Below are 23580 nucleotides of genomic sequence, written 5' to 3' on the forward strand. Positions count from 1 at the left end.
AAGCGTCTAAGTGTCTTAAATTGTACTAGAATATTAGTCTATGAAAAGCTGTCTCATTATTGGAGCCTCGCTCTAAAGCTTTACAAGTTTTTTCTTGTTTGCCAATATTTTCCCATTCGGTAAATGTTGTAGCAGTAAGTAAAAAATTTTTTTTTTTTTTTTTAAAAAGAACCTTTATTAGGCCTTAACCATATCCAGAAGCCATTAGCTGGTTGCAACATAAATTCCAGCTATGAATTAACTGTCGTGATACATTTTTGGGAAGGAAATGAGAAACACCAGACGGATATTAATTGAAAATGTAATTGCTTTATTCATTTTAGGCATAAGAACAAGCTTTTCTGGAAAATCCCTGTGTTTCCAAATAAATACCATTGGAGGGGGACAGTGAAGCATGAACATGGTAGACGGGGTTTATATTAAAGTGCTGGAGCATATATTACGGATGCACCAAAGTTCTGTAATAAAGCCGGCCGCTTAGAGCTTGGTCCACAAAAAGAATACCATCCATCATGTTAAGGACTGGAATTCAATGTGTATTGGCCTCTTATCTCCTCTTTACATTTGGCTTTAGGTTATCTATTACAGAGTAACTATCATTTCATCAATTTTTTTTTTTTTTTAATATTACGTTGGAGGAGTTTTGGGGACATTTTTGTAGTATAGTAAATTAAGTGACCATGCTTACTTTTCTTAACATCTACAACGTCTCTTTAGGAAAGCTTTAACTGGGGGGGGGGGGGGGGAATATATAACACAGGCCTATCATGCTCTGGTCTTAATATTGAGAGCATTTGCAGCAGATATGGCCAAATTATTAAGAGGCTCCGGCTTCTTAATAAGTCTTGTGAACTGTGGAAGGTCCCATGTCAGGAAAAAGTGGTGTGGTAACTATAATAAATCCCATATATAGATAGATAGATAGATAGATAGATAGATAGATAGATAGATAGATAGATAGAGAGAGCATATACTATACACAATGGATACATCTTATGGTTAGAGGCTCTTTAGCCTGCCTCTAATCTCCCTGCTGTGTATACAGCTATTCCAAACCATGTTACACTTTCTCTACCCGTCACTTGTTGTTAGCACTGATCAGTCTTATCTATTGCATCCTGCAGCATCTGACACTATATAGCAAAGAGACTGGCAAGTCAGGTACGGAGAGAGAAGCTGTAATGTTAGTGAATAGTGCCAACAGCAAGAGATAGGCAGAGAAAGTGTAATAGAAGGTTAGATCAGGTGTATACATTCCTATACGCAGCAGGGAGAGGTGCGGCAGGATAAAGAGCCATAATCAGTATATATTGTGCAGACTATATACATAGTGGGGAAGATTTAGCTGGCATAGATTTACATCAGTAACTGCTATAAATGACCATAAATCTGACATGCCGATTTACCCCAAATTTTGCAACATCTTCATGTCTTGTACACCAGAAATCTCCCCCTTTGAATGCAGATTCTCCATAGCACAGGCATTAGTTAACACTTTGCATGTTCTTTTGTTTTAAGAAAAGTAAGCATGAACACTTAATAACGTAGATTACAAAAATGGTTCCAATCTCCACCAGACATAATATTAACAGGTTATTGAAATGCCAGTTACTCTTTAAATAGCGAGTTGGTGCACCCCTAGTATAGCGCTATATCACTAGTGAGAGTGGCACGGTAACACAATGGGACAAACACAAAGCACTGTTTGCTGCCACATGGACTGGGTAGCTGCTTCTGCAGTGAGGGGTGCAGGTTGTTCACAGGATGTCTATGACGACAGATATGTTGAGCTGTCCTCCACATTTATCTGATCAAAGCTAGAGGATTCCACAGCAAACAGTCTAAGCATATCCAGTTCTAGGGGGTGCATGCAGCCGCTTATCACCAGTGAATGAAGAGGTCCTCCAAAGTCAACAGTGCTGAGTTGCTGCAGAGTGCCCGATGCTATATGTTGGTCGGAAGCCCCGACTCGAGCCAGTCCTACGCAGATTGTGTTCTCAGTTAGAGCTGGGGATGAGGAAGAATTAAAGGTTACATACACCGTATACATTCACAATCATACTGCAACACAGTAGGTCACTAGGATATAGCATGTAAATAGAAGGGGCGCATCGCAAAACGACTAGACTTTTACATTATAGCTTGGGAGGGGGCGCTCAGTACATGGCTAGGATTGTATTAAAAGCAGCAAATTCTATAAATTACGTTTCCTTATTTTCAATGAGAATTGTAGTTATTAGTGTATCCAGCACATGACAAAGCTAAACTCATCCAATGCTGTATTCCATATCAGGTTAACAATGAACAAGGCCACATGTAAGGGGGAACTCATACAGGCAGAAATTCCTAAAAGTGTTTCAGTATTCAAAATAAGGTGCAGAAATTAATGCCTATACTATTAACATAACCTCTTTAAGATGAAGGAAACTCATCTTCAGTGACAGAACTTTGTTAAACTTTGTTTAATGCATTCTATGGAGAGCGTTCTCTTGACATGCTCCGTGACCTGTCCATATGGAGGAGATGAGCTGTGACCATCATCTCCTATACTGTGAATGGTGTGATCTGGTTTTATCTGTACATAGATGATACCAGTCATTGTACATATGGAAAAAACGTGACTCTCACCCCTAGGACTGAAAAGTCTGGTGGGAAGAAATAAGAATACTATTCATCTCTTTCCTGCAGGATAGCGGGATCAGCCAACACTCATATGTGAGATCAAAAAGCAAATGTGATTGGACAACATTGGAAGAAAGCTAGTTTCTTATGGCCAGCCATATGATGAATGTAATAGAGAAGATGGTGCTTGACATATTTCACATCATATTAGAGGACGTCCTTCCAAGCTGAGACGATAAAGGCAGACATGTCAGTTCCTCTGGGTGATAAGGACGTGTTTATGAATGGCAATTTCTGCCGTTGAGTCTAAGATCGGAGGAAGCCCATCCTGTAGTGTCTGTCAGTCTTAAGGACCTGGGTGTATCCCTGACTTCATGCAGGATGTGGCATTTACACGCCAAACGGATGTGAATGTAACATTAAATAATGCAGCAAATAAAAAGGGGTCATAGGGGTAACCTCTTCTGTTCTGGGTGGATCCAAGACAGAAAAGAATAAGACAGTGATGTGAGGTACAGGAGGAATTCTCAAACACACCAGGTTTTCTACTTTTCTCACTATATGACTTTACATCGCACGGCAATAGCATTGCAGAACCTCTAACTAATTTATAATCCACTTATTCCCTCAATATATACAATGCAGATGGCATCACTTTAGGTAGGTATTCCTTTCTATCTGTATTCTTCTCTTCGTTGAGGTCAAGTCGCCCTGACCAGCTAAAATCTACAGATCTCAGGCTACGTGTATGATGGATTGTACAGCCGCACAGGTTCTTCACGGGGAGGGGTAAAGAAATATCCGTCACAAATTTTTGTTGTAATGTGTGTTCTTAAAGATTATAATAATCCGCTATCAGACTCTTCAGACGAAAGGATTGAACATTTTGAAGCCAACTATGCCATTGGGACAAACCCACACCTATAGGAATGGTGACTTAGTGCAATTACAGATCTGTTATGAATCCTAATCAGGAAGTCCGCCATGACCCCGGAGTGAACACAGCCTCAATAGGGCAATTCTTGTGAAACATTTTACACTTTCACCATGTTGCAGATATCGGCTATACCTTTGACATATCATGGTCCTTATGTAGATCGTCACACTCACCCAATTCCTCTCCCAGCTCCCTTCTGTTCTGAACAATCTGCAATAGCTGCTCTGCTGCTTGGTTCACAGTCATGTAACGCGGCGGCTCGAAAACCTTTTTCCCTCTATAGGAGAAAAGAAAAAAAAAAAAAGGGAAACGATCAGCAGGTCTTTTCTGCATAGTCATTGTATGAAATGGATCTTAAGCTGTATTTCTTGAATTAAGTACACACATATAATATGCATGTAGTGTATGCATGCAACACTAAGACAGCAGAATAGTAAATGATGTACAGCTCTGGAGGAGATCTGACCATTAGCTACTATACATACAGCTCAGCACAGAAGGGGTTGGTGCTCTCATCTCGGCAGAAGGAGGATTTGCTGTAAAACTGTGGCCATTTGCAAGTAATGGTGTGTGATTTTGCCACGTACTTCTCTGCTCCGTGGCACACTACCTCCCATGGCCCTGTGTGTGTTGCTGAGCCCCCGACTAGTATTTTGTTCATGTAGCGAACGGGCAAAAGATTTCCTGCACTGCTGTATATCAGTTATTTTTCATTATATCAGTGTTATATGACATGCAAGAATCCAGGGAAGCAAAATTGAACATAAAGCGATCTACACCTGATTTATAACTCACAATCCTTTAGATATTTGTATATCTTGTATGCCGTGTGACAGCTAAGAGCCAGGTCCTCTCATGAAGAGGAGCAAAAGGTCACACTGTAGACTACATTACTGTATATAAATAACAACAATAATAGATTAGATTGCTTTTCAGGATCGCAAGATTAGCATTCTTCGTCTACGAACACAAACTTCATATAGGAATCAGATCATATTTACATTGTCTATATAGTCATGAACAAAACCAACCAAACATTTATAAGATCTTATTTTACAATCTTGTTGCATGGAATCAGCCATATAATCGTAATCGTTCTAAGATTGTCCAGCAGAGGGCAGTACAAACCGAGGAAGGATAGGCACTGCAGCATTCACACTCACCTCATAAGGTTCTCTATGGATTGCTCCTTCACCTTTATATCTGCAGCAAAACATACAAATCCGTTACCAAACGCTGTGTAATGAAAGCTGATAACGGATACGATGAAAGTGAACTATTCATATTTGCACCAGGTTGAAAGCAGAAAAAACTAGGTAGATTATTTTTATATTCTCTCCAGGGCACAAAATATCTTTGGGTCTAATTCACACAGGGCAACATTGTAGAGTGTCCATGTTTAGGGCTTTCTATTACTACACATGACTGTAGGGCACTAGACGGTTTTTAAGACCTATGACCCTTTTTTATCGCAGTGTGTCCCATCGGTGGAACTTTGGCCAGTGGACAACAATGGGGGGGGGGGGAATTACCTGAAATATTGAGCCAATTTTTTTTTAATCTGGTACCTGTAGCTTATAAATGTAGATAGTTCTAAAACCAGATCAGGAAAGGTTACTTAGGTTATAGCCTACAGATCCTCCATATAACTATTACTCAGCACAAACCCGGCCTCAGGAAGTTAGAGAGGATCTGTCACCCTCCCGACATGTCTAGTCAGTAAACACTTGTATTACTCATGAAAAAGTTATTTTCTTATAGCGGTCTTGGGTTGTTCCTCTGTTATTCCTCCTAGAAATGTATGAATAAATTGACAACCTGGGCCATCAGCATTGTAGGAGAGATAACGGGTCAATCCCTGAGATAAGATGGAGCACCTTACCTAATAAGCAGAGGGTGTGCATGCCGCTCAGTCGGTTCCTCCTGATTTTGTCATAAAAGCTCTCCGGTTTCCACGTGTCAGTCCAGAAGACAATGGAGACAGTCTCCCCAAAATTGTAAAGCTGCAATATAGAATAGATCAGAGAACAAGAAACTTAGGCTTCACGTACACAACTGTGTGAAGTCATTGTGTTAGCCAAGTCTTTCACAGTCAGCACACCGACCCATTCATTTATATGGCTCCCTACACATGACCATGTATCTCCCTATATTATAAAAATGAATTTCTGTCTGTCTGTCTGTCTGTGTCTGTCTGTCTGTGCTCTAATGCGAACCAAACGACTGGACCGATCTTCACCAAATTTGGTACAGAGACACTTCAGGTATCCGGGAAGGTTTAAGACGAGACTCCAACTCGCTCGGACGTACCGTTGCTGAGATACAGCATTCCAAACACAGTGCCCCCCCCCTTAGCCAATACAAACCTGCAAGACTTTCACTCATATTCCAACTGCAATACACACGGTCACTCCACATACACAACCCAACACTGATATCCAAACTGAGATACACGCATCACAGGATTAGATACACAGATCGGCACACAGTACCACATGTTAGAGGATTAGATACACGGGTCTGCACACAGTCCCACAGACCAGAGGATTAAATACGCACTTCTTCACACAGTTCCACACACTGAAGGATTAGATAAGTGCGTCTGCACACGGTTCCACATGCCGAAGGATTAGATACAGGCGTCTACACACAGTTCCACACTCCAGAGGATTAGATACGCGCGTCTGCACACAGTACCACATGCCATAGGATTACATACACGCGTCTGCACACAGTACCACACGGGAGGATTAGATACACGTGTCTTCACACAGTTGTACACACCATAGGATTAGATACACGTGTCTGCACACAGTACCACATGCCGTAGGATTAGATACGTGCCTTTTCACACAATACCATAAAGGGGAGGATTAGATACACGTGTCTTCACACAGTTGTACACGCCATAGGATTAGATACGCGCGTCTACACACAGTACCACATGCCATAGGATTAGATACGCGCCTCTTCACACAATACCACACAGGGGAGGATTAGATACACGTGTCTTCACACAGTTGTACACACCATAGGATTAGATACACACGTCTGCACACAGTACCACATGCCGTAGGATTAGATACGTGCCTTTTCACACAATACCATAAAGGGGAGGATTAGATACACGTGTCTTCACACAGTTGTACACGCCATAGGATTAGATACGCGCGTCTACACACAGTACCACATGCCGTAGAATTAGATACACGGGTCTGCACACAGTCCCACACACCAGAGGATTAAATACGCACTTCTGCACACAGTTCCACACACTGAAGGATTTGATACGTGTGTCTGCACACGGTTCCACATGCCGAAGGATTAGATACAGGCGTCTACACACAGTTCCACACTCCAGAGGATTAGATACGCGCATCTGCACATATTTGTACACGCCATAGGATTAGATATACGCGTCTGCACAGAGTACCACATGCAGTAGGATTAGATACGCGCGTCTACACATAGTTCCACACGCCGAAGGATTAGATACGCGCCTCTTCACACAATACCACACAGGGGAGGATTAGATACGTGTGTGTGTGCACACAGTACCACACTTTGGAGGATTAGATACATGCCTCTGCACACAGTACCACATGCCATAGGATTAGATACGCGCGTCTGCACACAGTACCACATGCCGGGGGATTGGATACGCGCGTCTACACACAGTTCCACATGCCGTATGATTAGATACGCGCCTCTTCACACAATACCACACAGGGGAGGATTAGATACACGTGTCTTCACACAGTTGTACACGCCATAGGATTAGATACACGCGTCTGCACACAGTACCACATGCCGTAGGATTAGATACGTGCCTTTTCACACAATACCATAAAGGGGAAGATTAGATACACGTGTCTTCACACAGTTGTACACGCCATAGGATTAGATACGCGCGTCTACACACAGTACCACATGCCGTAGAATTAGATACACGGGTCTGCACACAGTCCCACACACCAGAGGATTAAATACGCACTTCTGCACACAGTTCCACACACTGAAGGATTTGATATGTGCGTCTGCACACGTTCTACATGCCGAAGGATTAGATACGCGCATCTACACATAGTTACATACGCCGAAGGATTAGATACGCGCCTCTTCACACAATACCACACAGGGGAGGATTAGATACGTGTGTGCACACAGTACCACACTTTGGAGGATTAGATACATGCCTCTGCAAACAGTACCACAAGTCAGAGAATTAGATACGCGTCTCCGCACACAGTACCACACGGGGGAGGATTAGATACACGCGTCTGCACACAGTACCACACGGGGGAGGATTAGATACGCGCGTCTGCACACAGTACCACACGGGGGAGGATTAGATACGCGCGTCTGCACACAGTACCACACGGGGAGGATTAGATACGCGCGTCTGCACACAGTACCACACGGGGGAGGGTTAGATACGCGCATCTACACACACTACCACATGCCATAGGATTAGATACGCGCGTCTGCACACAGTACCACATGCCATAGGATTAGATACGCGCGTCTGCACACAGTACCACATGCCATAGGATTAGATACGCGCGTCTGCACACAGTACCACATGCTGGGGGATTGGATACGCGCGTCTACACACAGTTCCACACGCAGTAGGATTAGATACGCGCCTCTTCACACAATACCACACAGGGGAGGATTAGATACACGTGTCTTCACACAGTTGTACACGCCATAGGATTAGATACACACGTCTGCACACAGTACCACATGCCGTAGGATTAGATACTTGCATCTAAACACAGTACTACACGGGGAAGGATTAGATACAGCTTTACTCCAGGTATCCATAACAACTGATCACAGGTTTTTCACTGACATTCAAAATGAGATACACAATCACATGACGCTTATGGACATACACACAAACCACATACAAAATACATCAGTGCAAAATTGGACAATTCTTATGGGGCCACTACACAAACATAAAATGTAATATACCCGTGCGAAGCCGGGTCCTCCCTCTAGTATTCAATAAATGGAAGCACGGTTGGTACATGGATGACATCTTTGTGCCGCCCGTGCCCTTCAATCATGGCTGGCGACATGCACATGGTCGTGTGTATGCCACCTTACAGCTTCTTATTTACTCTCAACTTCTTAAATGGTCATCAGCTTTTCAGACAACCAATGCTAGGTTTCGGGCCTTCGGGTTTCAGTCATTCTTGTCTGCATGGGGACGAGAAAGACGGAAACCCTAAACTATAATTGGGTCCACCAGGAGCAAGTATAAAATTGGTGGAGAGAAAAGTCCTCCTTGCAAAACCTCTTTCCATTGATTTAGGCTCCATTCACACGGAGTAACGCCAGGCGTTTTTTGTGTGTATTTTTACAGCCGTAAAAAGCAGTCTCCATTGAGTTCTATAGTAAAATGCTGGCGTTTTTTTACGTCCGTAATTTTACGTCCGTAAAATTACGGACGTAAAAATACAGACGTATTTTACTATAGAACTCAATGGAGACTGCTTTTTACGGCTGCAAAAATACACACAAAATACACACAAAAAACGCCTGGCGTTACTCCATGTGAATTGGGCCTTAAGCAGAATCTGGGACAAGCAAACACCAGTGTGAACCTAGCCTTAGTCTCAATTAATAGAGCATGTGATTTTGGACTAAAATATAATGCACCTTATTTAACAATTTCAAGACCAGGCTATTTTTCCTGTTTCAGGACCAGACATATTCAAAAAACTTTGTTTTTTTTGGTAATACGTAGGGCTTTATTTTTATTCATATATTTGTTTTCATTTTTTCAGGATTTTTTTTTTTTGGGGGGGGGGAGGGAAAAATGTGTCTCACATTTTACAGTTTTTTTTTTAATATACATACATATATATATATATAGATAGATAGATAGATAGATAGATAGATAGATAGATAGATAGATATCACAAAGTGCTACTAGAAAAATTCCCTCTCCAATTTTTTTTTTTTTTTCTTGATTCAAATGACCCTCTCTAATTTTTTATGTAGGTGACAATTGTGTTGCCAGGGGCAGAGCTAAAACCTGTTGCATGGCTAAAGAATGAGTGCAGTCTCCTACAGTATACTTTAGAGCAGATCTGGGTTCCCTAGGACACAGCAGCTCTAACAGCCCCTGGTCCGTAGTGGTCATGTGACCCCAAATCCGGAAGTAGAGCTGCTTCTTTATGCCTGAGAAACCTCTCAAGTTCCTGCCACTTGGCATCTCCCCTCTTTCCAATTTGCTGTTCACTTCCTGTTACTAGGCAAGTCCTGTCCACAGATACCATTAAAAAAGTAAGACAACTTGAGTGGAGGGAGAGGGTCTATTCTGTATTCACACAGTGAATGGAAAGGGGAGGGGACAATTTTCTTGCAGACAGCTTTTTATGTGCACTGTAGTAAACATTCTGCACATTTTACAATGTAAGAAGAGTCTTGTTTGTACTTGTATCTATTTCCAACTGCTTGTATGATTACAGATGGGATATTATTCACAGACAGCAGCAATCCTGACTCAGATTGCTCTTTTCCTGTGTCAGGGATCTTTTTTGCTGCAACGTGTCTGCATGTATTTGCCTTATAATTGCAGTTCATTGTTCCTGGATCATGATTATGCTCGTTGGGGCTTTTCTCAATTTTCCAAAAATCTTTCCAATTTTGCAATTACTTCTGGCAGGGGGGTCAGATTGCTCCTTACTGTACACACCCACAGCTTGAGAGACAAATGTAAAATATGTTGCAGCCATAATGTGACTATTAGCAGCAGATAGTACACCATGTACGAAGGCTTACACAGTCATAGAATGGTCTGTCCTGCACATAGTTAAACTTTTCACGAAAACTTAGGTATCCTTTAAAGGGGTTGTTCAGTTTCAGAGTTCTAGGTCTCTGCTTGTTGGCATTTATTGTTTGAAATTCAGTCCAAAGTCATGTGATGGAGACAGGTGTAGAGCTCATTACAAGACAGATCTCCGATTATTATGCTGTGACTGTAACGAGCTGTATATCACATGACCACTGCCATTTGTATCTGCTTGTTGCCATTCATTCTGCTTACTTCCAGTGGATAAAAATCAGTCCATGGTCATTTGATATATGGATTATGGTCATGTGATACACAGTCCATAGTCACGTGATATACACAGGTGCCCGGCTTATTACAGTCACAGAACAGTCATCAAACATTGCCTGGAAATGAGCTGTGCACCCGTGTGTCCATCATGGACAACGGAGCTTCTACAGCACAGGTAGACCAATGGTGGAAAAACCTGATGGGAACTGCTCTATTACCAAAACCCCTCCTGCTTATAAGGAGATATTTGGGTAATAGGTACACATTAGGAAATCGTGAATAACGGAAATCTCATATAAACAACTTCATTGGGCATAACTTGCTTCTTGTAGAAATGGGGCAACAGATGGACAACTGTTCAATGGTTGTCTGACTACTTTTGGATGGTGCCACCGCATATAAACATATTCCTGCTGTAACTCTTTAAGGCGGCCTTCAGATGTCCTTTCTTGATGGTGCATCTGTCTAGTGACAGATGCCCTTTAATGCTAATGCCAGAGATCTGTTATGATGTCCTTTAGAAACTAGTAGTTGCACGAGATGGCCATATTTCTTAGTTTTATAGTCCAAGATGCTCAATTTCATCTGACAAGATGTTTGGTAAATGTGAAGACTACCGCTGTATTTGTACCAATAACTAAGTCTAGGAACAGTGATGTCTTTGACTTCCTCAGGACACAACAGAAGCTCCAGGCATTCCTGCGCTGACCCCTGTGCGGACATATGGTCCTCTTAACCTTAGTGTGACAGCAGAACTGAAGCAGGCCCATCGCCACAAGTGTATTTTTAGGACCATACAATACCATTAAAAACATAAAAGGAACATATTTTAAAAGATTGTGACGGCTAAAAACAAACTATTGTATAGTGAATTACAAGAATCACAGCCCCGAGCCGGACGGCTACATGTAAAACAGCTGCTTCCTGCCCATGGCGGAGAGAGAGGAACGTGCAAAATATGTGACAGGGCATAGAGAAACCACACGGCATACAGAAGGCACAGACGGGTTGCCTGAAAATCTGGAGAGAATGTAAGGAGTGGGGGGGGGGGGGGGGAAAGGGTGTAGGATCATAAAATGTCACCCAAAAAGTACAAAGTCAATGAAAGATCTGCCATGTATAACGTATGAGGGGACACTATACAAGCAGACAGTCTTTGAAGGGTGATAGAATAGCACATAGGGTACTTGCGTTTAATGATACAGGGGTAACTTACATCCTACACAGCAACAGAGGAAGAGATTTTTGGCCTGCTCATTTCTGCCAAAGACCAACAACTCCCCCCCTAACAAAAAAAAAGCAACAAAAAACACTGGATGTAGTGGTGCAGGATGATGGGAAGGGGGTACATCGCTATATGACCCCCTACATTGCCTCCAAAATACTGCATAAGAGTCAGTCACAATGTGCCCATAACAAATCCAATCACTTTCCCCGATTACAGTTTCAGACACAAAGACAGTCTGCAAAAGTGGAAGTCAGAGGAAGCATGGCTGAAAGGCAACGTCCATAGACCTGCACAGCTTTCCCCTGGGGTACAATACCACAGGATGAGAAACTATACTATACACCGGATACAATGCTACACAAACTATACAAAGCTACACATATGCTAACCAGCTGATCTTATGTCCTTCTAACTTGGGTATCAGGAAGCAAAAGAAGACTACACAAGAAATGCTGAAAACATGAAGCATAAAGAGCGATTGTAAGGCTCTAGTCACATCAAGCTGGAGCCTAGGATGGCATACATCTACTGGTGCATCTCCCAAAGGCGTAATGGCATGTAGTACACAGTATATACACCTGTACGCTGGGATGTGCCAAACATAGCCATAGGCTGCTATAAACATAAGATATATATATATATATATATAAAATAGAAAAAAAAAATTATCTTAAAAGTTACATTTTAAGTATTTGATTGCCGGACGATAATTTTTTCTATTTTGTCTGTTGTTGGCCCTTACAGTCTGGGGTTGTCCGTTGCAGTCATTGCATATGTACATGCAGTCAGATGTAGCGGTTTTTCCTTTTGATTTTTTATATATATATATATATATATATATATATATATATATATATATATATATTAAATTTAATTAATTATTATTATTATTATTACTACTATGTTCTTATCCATACAATGAGTCACTGAAACGTGGGTACTGTATATTTATTATTTTTCCAGTTGTAGCCAATAGCCGATGTATGTCATGACTTTACAGTGGCATATGTTGGAGGAATACATTGGAAAACAGACTTGATGTATGGCCCCGATATCAAAACAGCATTAAAAACTAAAATCCCTGCCACGTGAACATATTCTAAGCGGCGGCATATGGGACAGGAGGGAAAGGCATTATGTAGCACAATGAGGTTATCGGACCCCTCTTTTAAAGCTGTCCTTATCAGGAACAAGTAACACCTGCATACAGAAACTGTGCCCATGACCTGACCTGGAACCGGCTGATATATTAAAACAATGTTCCATTTCTCTAATGGTTTATGTCTGTCTTGGCCAGCGCCTGGAAGTAAGTATCTATACGGCCCTTCTATCAACAGGAAACACATTTCCATTCCAGGGGACACTTGCATGTAAGCTAATAACATGTAGCCTGCAGCACTGTGTAAGCAATGAAGTGCTGTTTACCAGATGCTCACCGCTATCCCGCTGCTCTTTTCTTACTCCTGAGCTGCGGGTTTAGCACAGCTTCTTCCCATCACTGCTTACATTCACAGCCTAATTTATGGTCATCCGCTAGGTGCTCACTGCTGTCCTCACACCCATTAATAAATACAGCAAACCCGTGCAAAATGTATTGTGCCAATACCTTACAATTATTTACTACCGCCACACTGTACTCCCATGTTACTGGGAATTCATCTTCTACAATAGATCTTTACTCAAATTATTCTCATTTACATAGACAGGTGACAGCAGCTTTACCACCTGGAAGTTTGTTTTTCCCCCCCAATATGTCCCACAAAAATGAAATATTTTACAATTTTCTATTGCAAAAATTAGAACAGAGTAGGAGTCGGTTTCTCCATATCCTGAATTTTCCCTGTGAACTACTGACAGTACAATATGGAGGAGCATATACTCATATGCCTGATACCAGAAGGCTTGGATTTTTTTTGTCTGTTTATATTGAACTATATGTTCTCTACCGACACCGACACCCCCCCCCAAAAAAATAAATAAATATATATATTTATAAATAATACTATATTTTTTAAAAAAGTTTATTCTTTAAGCGAATAGCATGTAGAATTTATCCAATGGAGATCAGTACACCTCGCTCCACTGTGTGCGAGCTGCACATTGAGCCTGGGCTAGTCACAGATGTGCATACACCGGATGCAGCAATGTCGACTACTATGAGGACTGTCTTGGTAGGTTTTGAAGATTTTTTTTTTTTTATTATTAAATACTCTGGATGTGTATAGGGAAGTCAGAAAGAATAGCCATGTGCCGAATGAGCGTTTGGTCATCAGCTATTAAAAGAGTATGGGCACCTTAAAGAGGCTATCCAAAATAGGATACTGATAGCCGATCAGATAGGCCATCAATGTCATATTTTATGGGGGCTGGTATCCCCACCGATCAGCTGTTCTCAGCATAGTGTGCACAGAAGCAGTATGGCAGCTTAGCTCTCCTTTATCTGAATGGGGGCTGAGCTGTAATGGCTCAGCACAACCACTAGGCATTGGGTAGTGTTTGCAAATCCATCCATGCTGAGAACAGCTGAATCGTGGGTACACCAAACCCCCATAAATCTGATATTGATGACCTATCCTAAGGACAGGCCATCAATACCTGATCTTGGATGTCTCCTTTGAAGCCTGTGACAATGTGAGCAGATTTGTATACAGTAAATGTGGTTAATAAATATGATTTTAGCTTTAGTAAACTCACCTGAAGACCGCAGCAGCCAACAGCACTCAGTATAGAGGCATTGTGAATGACCCGATGCTGGATTCCTGCCTTAGCAGCCCTCAGTACCAGGTCACTGTGTGTAGTAGCCCTGTACAAAAACATATGGTAAGTATACAACAAGTAGAACACGATAAAACACCAAAATGCTTTATACGCTGACTAGCTGGTACCCGCGACTTTGTCTGCGGTGATTGTAGCAGTGGGTATATACAGGTGCGGGTAAGGTTTTCGTACTGTGTATAAGGTATGGGATATGAAATGTAACTTTGTATCTTGTTTTTGCTGTAATTCAGAGAATACGTGAGACTTTTGTGTTGAAGTTAATTTGTATTTGAGCTGCTATACGGTGTTGTGAGAAACTTTACATAGTGACTTTGGGACAGAAGTATTTGAAGTTAACCCTTTCCCGCCGATGGCATTTTTTGATTTTCGTTTTTCGTTTTTGACTCCCCTCCTTCTAAACCCCATAAGTTTTTTTATTTCTCCGCTCCCAGAGCTGTATAAGGTCTTAATTTTTCCTGGGACAAATTTTTCTTCATGATGCCAGCATTATTTATTCTATATAATGTACTGGGAAGCAGGGAAAAAATTCAGAATGGGATGGATTTGACAAAAAAAATGCATTTCTGCGACTTTCTTACGGGCTTTGGTTTTACAGCGTTCACTGTGCAAACAAAATGACATGTCCCCTGTATTCTGTGTTTCGTTACGATGCTGGGGATACCAAATTTCTATGGTTTTATTTACATTTTGACCCCTTAAAAAAATCCAAAACTGTTAAAAGTTTTTTTTTTGAAACGTCGCCATATTCCGACAGCCGTAACTTTTTTATACGTGCGTGTACGGGGATGTATAGGGCGTCTTTTTTTGCGGGACCGGGTGTACTTTGTAGTTCTACCATTTTCGGGAAAGGTTATTGCTTTAATCACTTTTTATTCAAATTTTTATCACAATCAAAACAGTGAAAAAACGTCGGTTTGGCACTTTTGACCATTTTTCCCGCTACGGCGTTTACCGAACAGGAAAAATATTTGTATAGCTTTGTAGAGCGGGCGATTTCGGACGTGGGGATACCCAACATGTATGTGTTTCATGTATTTTTAAATACTTTTATATGTGTTCTAGGGAAAGGGGGGTGATTTGAATTTTTAATCCTTTTTAATTTTTTTAGATTTTTTTTCACTTTTTTTAAACTTTTTTTTTTTTTGCATTTATTAGAACGCCTAGGGGTATTAACATGGGTGGGCGGTGTCGCGGATTGTCAGAGCGGTGGAGGTCGGCAAACATGGCTGCTCCGGAGCGTTAAAGAGAGCCTCCTGGAGTATCGTTAAGGTGAGGGGCAAAGTGGTAAAGTACGGTATATGTGATTGTGTGGGGTTAGGGGCTAGGTATAGAGGGCAATATGAATTTTGTGGCTTGCTATGGTCCAAAGTGTGTGATTGCAGAGATGGTGGTGTGAGTTTGGGTTTTGTGGGGGTCCTGGCACAAACGTATGTGCGCTATTGTGACGAAAAGTAGCCTATTGCGCAATCGGGTGTATTAACTATGTTTGTGGAAACTTTCAGCCAAATCGATGGAGCGGGTTTTGCGTGATTGAGGAACAAACATCCAAACAAACCCACACTTTATAATATTAATAGGATACAGACATAGCTAAGGAACCAAAAAGCACTTAATGTCACAGCTTAATGTGTTAAGTCATAAACTGATCATATACCAGGCATCATTGATAGAAGTCCCTCCATTGCAGAAAGCAAAGACCTGCTAAGAATGCGTGCAATCGTCTTTGGTGCACTTGACCCCAGTTCTGTATTACACGATTGCCCATTCACCTATAGCCACAACCTCCCCTCCATTGACATAGTTTTTGTTGTGTTTTTTTAATGGTACACGTGAAACACGTTTAACTGTATGACGTCTAGTATAAAACCGTAAAGCGGTATACAGTTTTTTCAGATGCGCTCACAGTACGATCCGACCACAGCTCTTTAATGGATTATATGACATTTTGTTTTTCAGAAACAGCCCCACTTGTCCAAAGGCTGGATCTGAAGCTCAGTCCTATGTCAGTAAGCTGCAATAACCCCCGTAACTTGTCAGATTATACATTGGATCAAAGAACTACACATTCCTTGTTGGACGTAACGCTATAGGTTGCAATTTTTGTGCATTACAATAGACAAAAAAAAAAAAGTCAGTTTGTGTAGCTATATGTAAGTGGAGCCACAAAAATGTCAATCACAGGCCCTGAGAATAGATGTGCAATGTACTGTGAATTTATGCCATATGGCTTTGTAGAAGGCCATGTACATGAGCTTTCTTCCAATAATCTGCCGGGGTTACTGACGCATCCTTCACTTCTTTGTCAGCCTGTCAATGGGAGAGACATAGATGCCTGTATAAAAGGAGGTCACACGGGATGGCGGAGATTTGTGGATGTCACCCGCTGTTTGTTTGGATTGCTGCAATGCAATAACTATGAGAGATTGCAGAGGATTTTTCATGAAGAAGGAAGCCTCAAACATCCCGATATATAGAAAACTCTGAGCTATAGGACAGTAAACTCTCTGTCTTTTCATATGTAGTACTGCCGATCATTTTCTCCAATGGTATAGATCTAACATATCAACAAACTAATAGAAGGAAAAAAAAAATGTGAACGCACATTTCCACTTTTTTTAAGGATCCTGTGCATAAATAAATTTGGCACGTCCCTCTAAGGATTTCCTTATCATCCTGATCCTTTCAGTTGATCATTTTGATGTTGCATTGGTTTTTGTCCCAAGTGAATTGCCCAGTGACCTCCCTAGATACCACTAAAGGTCAGCCGGCCACCTGTTCTCCCGTGACAAGCCAATCCCTCATTAAAATATATTATAAAATGCAAATCAGGATTGTAAAATAAATAGGAAAGCTACAAAAATATGAAAATAGAGTCTAAAAAAAAATTGTAAAAAAAAAATAAAATTACATATTACAGAGATGACAAATCCTTAAATGAATTTTCTATTAAGATAGATGATTATTATTGCTCAGCATGGCAGAGGTGAGACCATGTGTTGACTACAAAGTGGCCGCCATGTGCATCATTCATCACCGCGCAGACACAGCTGGGGCCTGCAGAAATGCTCATTTTATCTACAGATGCCATCTCCTTATTCTGTACGGGTCAGGGGTCTGTCTATGCGGTACAGGCAGATAACAAGCCTTCTAAATGGCGCTGCCCCCTGGGAGAAGTCGCTATCTTTAAACACTCTTCAATAGGTGACTGTAATCCTTCAATGTCTCCATATAAATTGCAGAAATACATTGACGGTTCATAGATAGCGATCGCTGGATTTGTAATTTCCAGCAAACTTTCCGCTTACACTGTGAGCTGGATAAGGGAAAGCACAGTACAAGTACCGAGTTCCTGATCCACTTGGGCTCTGTGCACACTTCTGTGGTGAGCTTTTGGCACATGATTGGAACCTGAATCTGCTATAGATGAAAGTAGAGCCATGTTAGGAAACACTTTATTATTGATTTCTTTGTATAGATCCATAGCATAGATGCTGCGCTATTGAGCCACACAGAAAGGAATCTTAGCATCCTCTTGTCCTTAGGTGAGAGATGCAATGAGGGATAGTAGTATCCAGAAAATCGAAAATCCTGAAAATGTCTTATTCCAGAGTCACTTCAATGTAAGATTAAAAGGGATCCTATCTTTCAAACCCTTTTTTTTCTAACTAACACATCGGAATAGCCTTAAGAAAGGCTAATCTTCTCCTACCTTTCGTATTCTTCTCTGCACCGCCATTTGCTTAAAATCCCATTTTCTCGGTATGTAAATGAATTCTCTTGCAGCACTAGGGGCGGTTTCCAGCACTCAAACAGCACTGGGGGCGTCCCCAATGCTACGAGAGAACTTGCCAGCGCCGCCTCCATCTTCTTCTGGAACAAGGCCTTCACTGCGTCTTCTTCCGGCGGTGTCTTCTAACCTCTAGGCCTCGGGCAAGCCTACTGCGCATGCCCGCCGGCCACGAGAAAATAGCCGCTTACAATAATGTGCAAGCGGCCATTTTTCTTGTAGCCACGAGCATGCGCAGTCAGCTTTGCTCTAGGCCCGAGGCCTACAAGTCAGAAGACACCGCCAGAAGAAGACGCAGTGAAGACCTCGTTCCAGAAGAAGATGGAGGCGGAGAGTTCTCTGGCAGCATTGGGGATGCCCCCAGTGCTGCGAGAGAACTCATTTACATACCGAGAAAAAACGGGATTTTAAGCGAATGGCGGCACGGAGAAGACAACGAGAGGCAGGAGAAGAATAGCCTTTCTTAAGGCTATTCCGACGTATTAGTTAGAAAAAAAAGGGTTTGAAAGATAGGATCCCTTTAAGCAGAAGCTGCCCAAAAACCCGACAGGAGGCTTCTTTATTTTTGTTAATTTTTTCAACTAACAGAAAAAGAAGACATCCACCACTCATCGAATAGAAAAGGAGGCAGAATTTTTGCAGTGGATTTTGTCGCAGTGTGAACTGTTCACAGGTATGGGTACATCAGTACAGGTGGTCATGTGGGAGACGCTAGCAACAAAGTGATCATTTGCTATTGTTAAGGTCTTTTCTTTGAAAGTCAATGAGAGAAGACTGTGGCAACACCATGTGAAATGAAACTTAAACCAAAAGCATGGTGTGAACAAAGCCCAAGCTGATATATCAGACAATGCCACATTTCACATGTGTTTTCATGTACACACTATATACTTGCAGTTACACACTAGTCAATATTTTAATGCAGAGATGGGCATAGGACTCCTTGTGCAATGTAAGGCCTGGGTCAATCTGAAGAGAAACTCCCACCCCCCACGAAATAGCAGGGACCCTCCAGAGACAGGGGAGACAGATAACAATCATTATAAATCCATGGCTAATGAGGTAGTAAAATTCCCCCATGTATCTCAAGAGAGGAGATTAACTAAAGCTTCGGAGGCTATTATAGAACGATGCCGTCTGGCTATAAATAATGATATTTGGCTACTGACAGGAGTTATTACCCAGGATTCAATGCTTATAATGTAATCAAAGACCTTTTATAGGGCAATGGTGAGCACTATTAATGGAGGATACAATCATCTATCTATTAGATTGGATCTATACAGGTGGAAAATTATCCATCTCTGGGAAAAAAAAGAGAAATACAATAAACCAGAGAATCCTATGTTCTTGGGGAAAGCAGAGCTGGTGGCGGGGTCCCTGCATATGTTTTGCTATACTAATACATATCTGTAATTGGCCAGTTAACTCAAATTTTTTTTTTTGCTTTTTTTTTTAAGTAATATATAAAAAATAAAAAAAAATAATTGTAAAATAAAGTTAAGGCCATTTGACACTGACATGTGCCGTCTGGGTTAGGAGGCCCCCCATACACATTAGGTAGTCGTCGGAATCAGTCAATGGATGCACAGCTAATGTGGAAGGCCAGTTTTAGCATTGCAGATCTAGATTTTTTAATTTTTTGTAGATTGTGAGGCCCATATAGGGCTCACAATGTACATTTTTTTCCCTATCAGTATGTCTTTGTAGAATGGGAGGAAATCCACGCAAACACAGGGAGAACATACAAACTCCTTGCAGATGGTTTTTTGCTCTTGGCGAGATTCAAACCCAGGACTCCAGCGCTGCAAAGCTGCAGTGCTAACCACTGAGCCACCGTGTGGCCCCCTGATCTAGATTTTTTGTGCAGTTCAGGCTTTATGCTGGCAAATTTGTAACCAAACCCACTCTCAACCACGTTTTACTAGTAATATTAGTAACATTATAAGTAATGCATCCTTTAAAGCGTTTATTCTTACCCAAATGGATCCCCAACCACCAGAAAGGCCACATCACTAACAGCAGCATCTCGCAGAATCTCATCAGCTTCCTGTTCCACAGTCTCCCGGTCAGCAAGAATCAGCTCCCGGCCATAGAATTCCTCCTGCAGAAGTGAAGCAGATACATGTAGTTACTGTTATTATTGTGCACTGCCATTCTACTGTACAGATCATACTACTATGCGCAGTACCGCCATGATCATGTATGAATCATTGCATCACAGACTTCCAGGTCCTGAGTAAAATCTATGACAGGGACCTCTATGTTCCTCGCTATTATAATATTTGTACCTTCCTATATCGCAGAGGGACTTTTGAAAAAGATTCACTACATGTGAAGAAAATAAAAATAAAAATCTCATTCAAATCCTCAGCAAATCCGCCATGAATGAACATACCCTAAGTGTAAAAGAAAAAAAAAACAAACAAAAGAACATGGTAGAATATGGAAAACTAGTCAGCTGGTGTGAGGTCTGAGACCATGAGCAGGTGATACAAACAGAATGGAGAGGGAAGGTGAGCTCTCTGTTCTCTGTTGAATGGGAGCTAAGTTGCAGTGACTCGGGTCAGCCACTACACAGGGAACGGAGCTGTCTGCTTCCTGTTTCATTCCCTATTCCTCAGATGCTGAGAAAAGCTGATGATAGGGGTCTTGGCCCACTGATCTGATACTGATGACCTATCCTAAGGGTGGGGATAGGTGAGAAAGAGATAGATTTGTATCAGCTACATCTCTCCTCTCCTGGCTGTTTCGTTCACCAAGGACTGGTTACAATGAACACAAGTGTAGCAATTGCACAGCAGTGATAAGTATTTAGGTGTGTACAATGTTTAGCTTATGGATGGAAACAATTAGCCAAAACAGTAACACAATCTTTACCACCAGAAAGTTGCAGAACCGTTCATAATATTTATATACAGAAAACACCTTGTTGATGTTCAGATGCTTCAAATCCCTCTTCACTTACTGACCTATCTTAACCGAGAACCCCAGAGATCAGCTGCTTCAATGAATACCAACCACAGCACCATACATATCATAGGAGTTGTACTTTTTATTGCAGCTCAGACCCATTCAGCTGAAAGAGACTGAGCTGCTGCTGTGCCATGTGACCGATGAACATGAATCGGGAGAGAGAAGAGCTCACAAGTACTGCATCATGGCTCACATGGTACAGCAGCAGCTCAGTCACCTAAAGGGGTATTCCCATGACACTTGTTCACTAACCTGCAGGCTGTTGTGCTCTCTTCACTTCCTGCTTTTCTAGGCACATAGGTGGGCGGGGTTTCACTTGCACGGGATTGGTTGTAAATGAATTATTACAGTGTGAAGCTGATGTAGCAGAGCTGTATTGAGTCAGTTTGCATTACATACAGAGGTACTGGACTCCCTATCTCAGCGCTTATCAGCCAAATTCAATTAAAGTGACTGATCCCGGAGCTCTCTGAGAAGCTCCGCTACTTAAAAGACACAAACAGCTCAGAGCTCCTCCCAGCCCCTCCCTCCCCCTGAGAGCAGGCAGCTACATCACTTGACAAATGAGCAGATAATCCCAAGAAACGGAGTGTAAACAATGAAGTGAATAAATTAATGCATTTAGGAAAAGTTTTAAATCCACATAAACTAGCAGTATAGATAGGATTCTTGTGATGAGGCAGCAATGTTCATCTCAACAGGTGCTACTGATCAGTAGGGTTCCTACAACATGCACCCCCACCGTCCTCATTCATAACCTGTCCTAAGGAAGGGCAACCAATATGCAAGTCCTAGAGACCCCGTTTAGGCTGAGGTCTCATGTTGCGGAAAAAGCTGCTTTTCTTGTTGCAGATTTTGCTGCTTTTTTTGGAGCCAATCCCAGGAGTGACTACAAAAGGAAAGGGAAATCCACTTGGGGACCTGAGAAATGGAAACCCAATCTGTTTGGTGGTTAGACTATAGACTAGAATGGGTTCCACTGGGCTTCCGACTGAAAAATAAGGACTTTTCCCTCCGCGTTTTTCAAGTGAAATGGAGAACGGAATCCGGGCAGCAGGTGTGAACCTAGCCTTAGGCAGCAGGTGTGTGATCTATGAAAATACTCGGAATAAAAAAAAACGGATGCAGCACAGACAAGGCTAAACACCAGCAACATGCAGCAATACAGGTGAGCGATGACAGTACACACCACAAACTGTTAGGGTATATTCAGATGGTGCAGTTAATAACTGGGTGCGCTTTCTGAAGCGGTTATCAACTGCAATATCTGAATTTACCCCTAAAAATTGGAGCAAACTTTGCTATGTATAAGACCCAAGAACAGACAGATGGCATACATCTAGGACCACGCCACACGTGACACATGGACCACACCACACATGTGACACAAGGACCACACCACACGGACCACGCCACACGTGTGACACACGGACCACGCCACACGTGTGACACACGGACCACGCCACACGTGTGACACACGGACCACGCCACACGTGTGACACACGGACCACGCCACACGTGTGACACACGGACCACGCCACACGTGTGACACACGGACCACACCACACATGGACCACACCAATCACATCCACATGAGTACAATGGGGCATTTGGCAGTAAATCATCCTCATTCAGTTCGCAGCATGCAGACCAATGTGCGGTCTTGTCAGGTCACCATTCACATTCAGCTATTGTAATGGCTGCACTCAATGATGTGATTTCATTAAGTATCCGTAATGCTGGTAATAAACGCATGATGTGTCTAGTCACTTATCCGTGCCAAGCTCGTACCAATGCCTCTTTGCCCACGGACAGTATAGACGTATAGGCTTCCAGATAGACCCGGGAGCAGCTCTTGATCACCTCCAGGCCCCTCACTGTCACATCCTTAGCATCCCCCAGACCCAAGCCGATCAGGTACAGCATGGTCCTCACACAGGGCAGTCAGCAGCCTCCGGGAAGTCACTCAGAGCTGATGGATCTGCTAATATGTTATAGATCAGTCTCCATACAGACACGCTGACAGCAACAGCACCGCCGCGGAATACGGCTGTCGTAAGCAGCCTCCTTTGACCTCCGGTTTCTTAAAGCCGTCCATGATAACTACTGGCAGCAGCGGTTCTATCGTAGCGCTCATGTATAACACTAGGACTAGCCCTGTCAGGCAGTGAGGG

At 42.2% G+C, this 23580-nt stretch overlaps 1 protein-coding gene across 1 annotated transcript; it reads right to left on the reverse strand.

Moving 5' to 3' along the window:
• Positions 1-289: 289 nt before the first annotated feature.
• On the reverse strand, positions 290-23460 carry DPH5 (diphthamide biosynthesis 5). Its single transcript, XM_075287715.1, has 7 exons — positions 23198-23460; positions 20410-20534; positions 14560-14668; positions 5442-5562; positions 4723-4762; positions 3733-3836; positions 290-2007 (listed from the first exon to the last, which is right to left on the reverse strand). Exons 1-7 carry the CDS (start codon positions 23330-23332, stop codon positions 1769-1771), a joined length of 873 nt encoding a protein of 290 aa, XP_075143816.1. The 5' UTR covers positions 23333-23460; the 3' UTR covers positions 290-1768.
• Between the last annotated feature and the right edge of the window lie 120 nt (positions 23461-23580).

The sequence above is a fragment of the Leptodactylus fuscus genome, chromosome 9, assembly GCF_031893055.1.
Source record: "Leptodactylus fuscus isolate aLepFus1 chromosome 9, aLepFus1.hap2, whole genome shotgun sequence".
NCBI lineage: Eukaryota > Metazoa > Chordata > Amphibia > Anura > Leptodactylidae > Leptodactylus > Leptodactylus fuscus.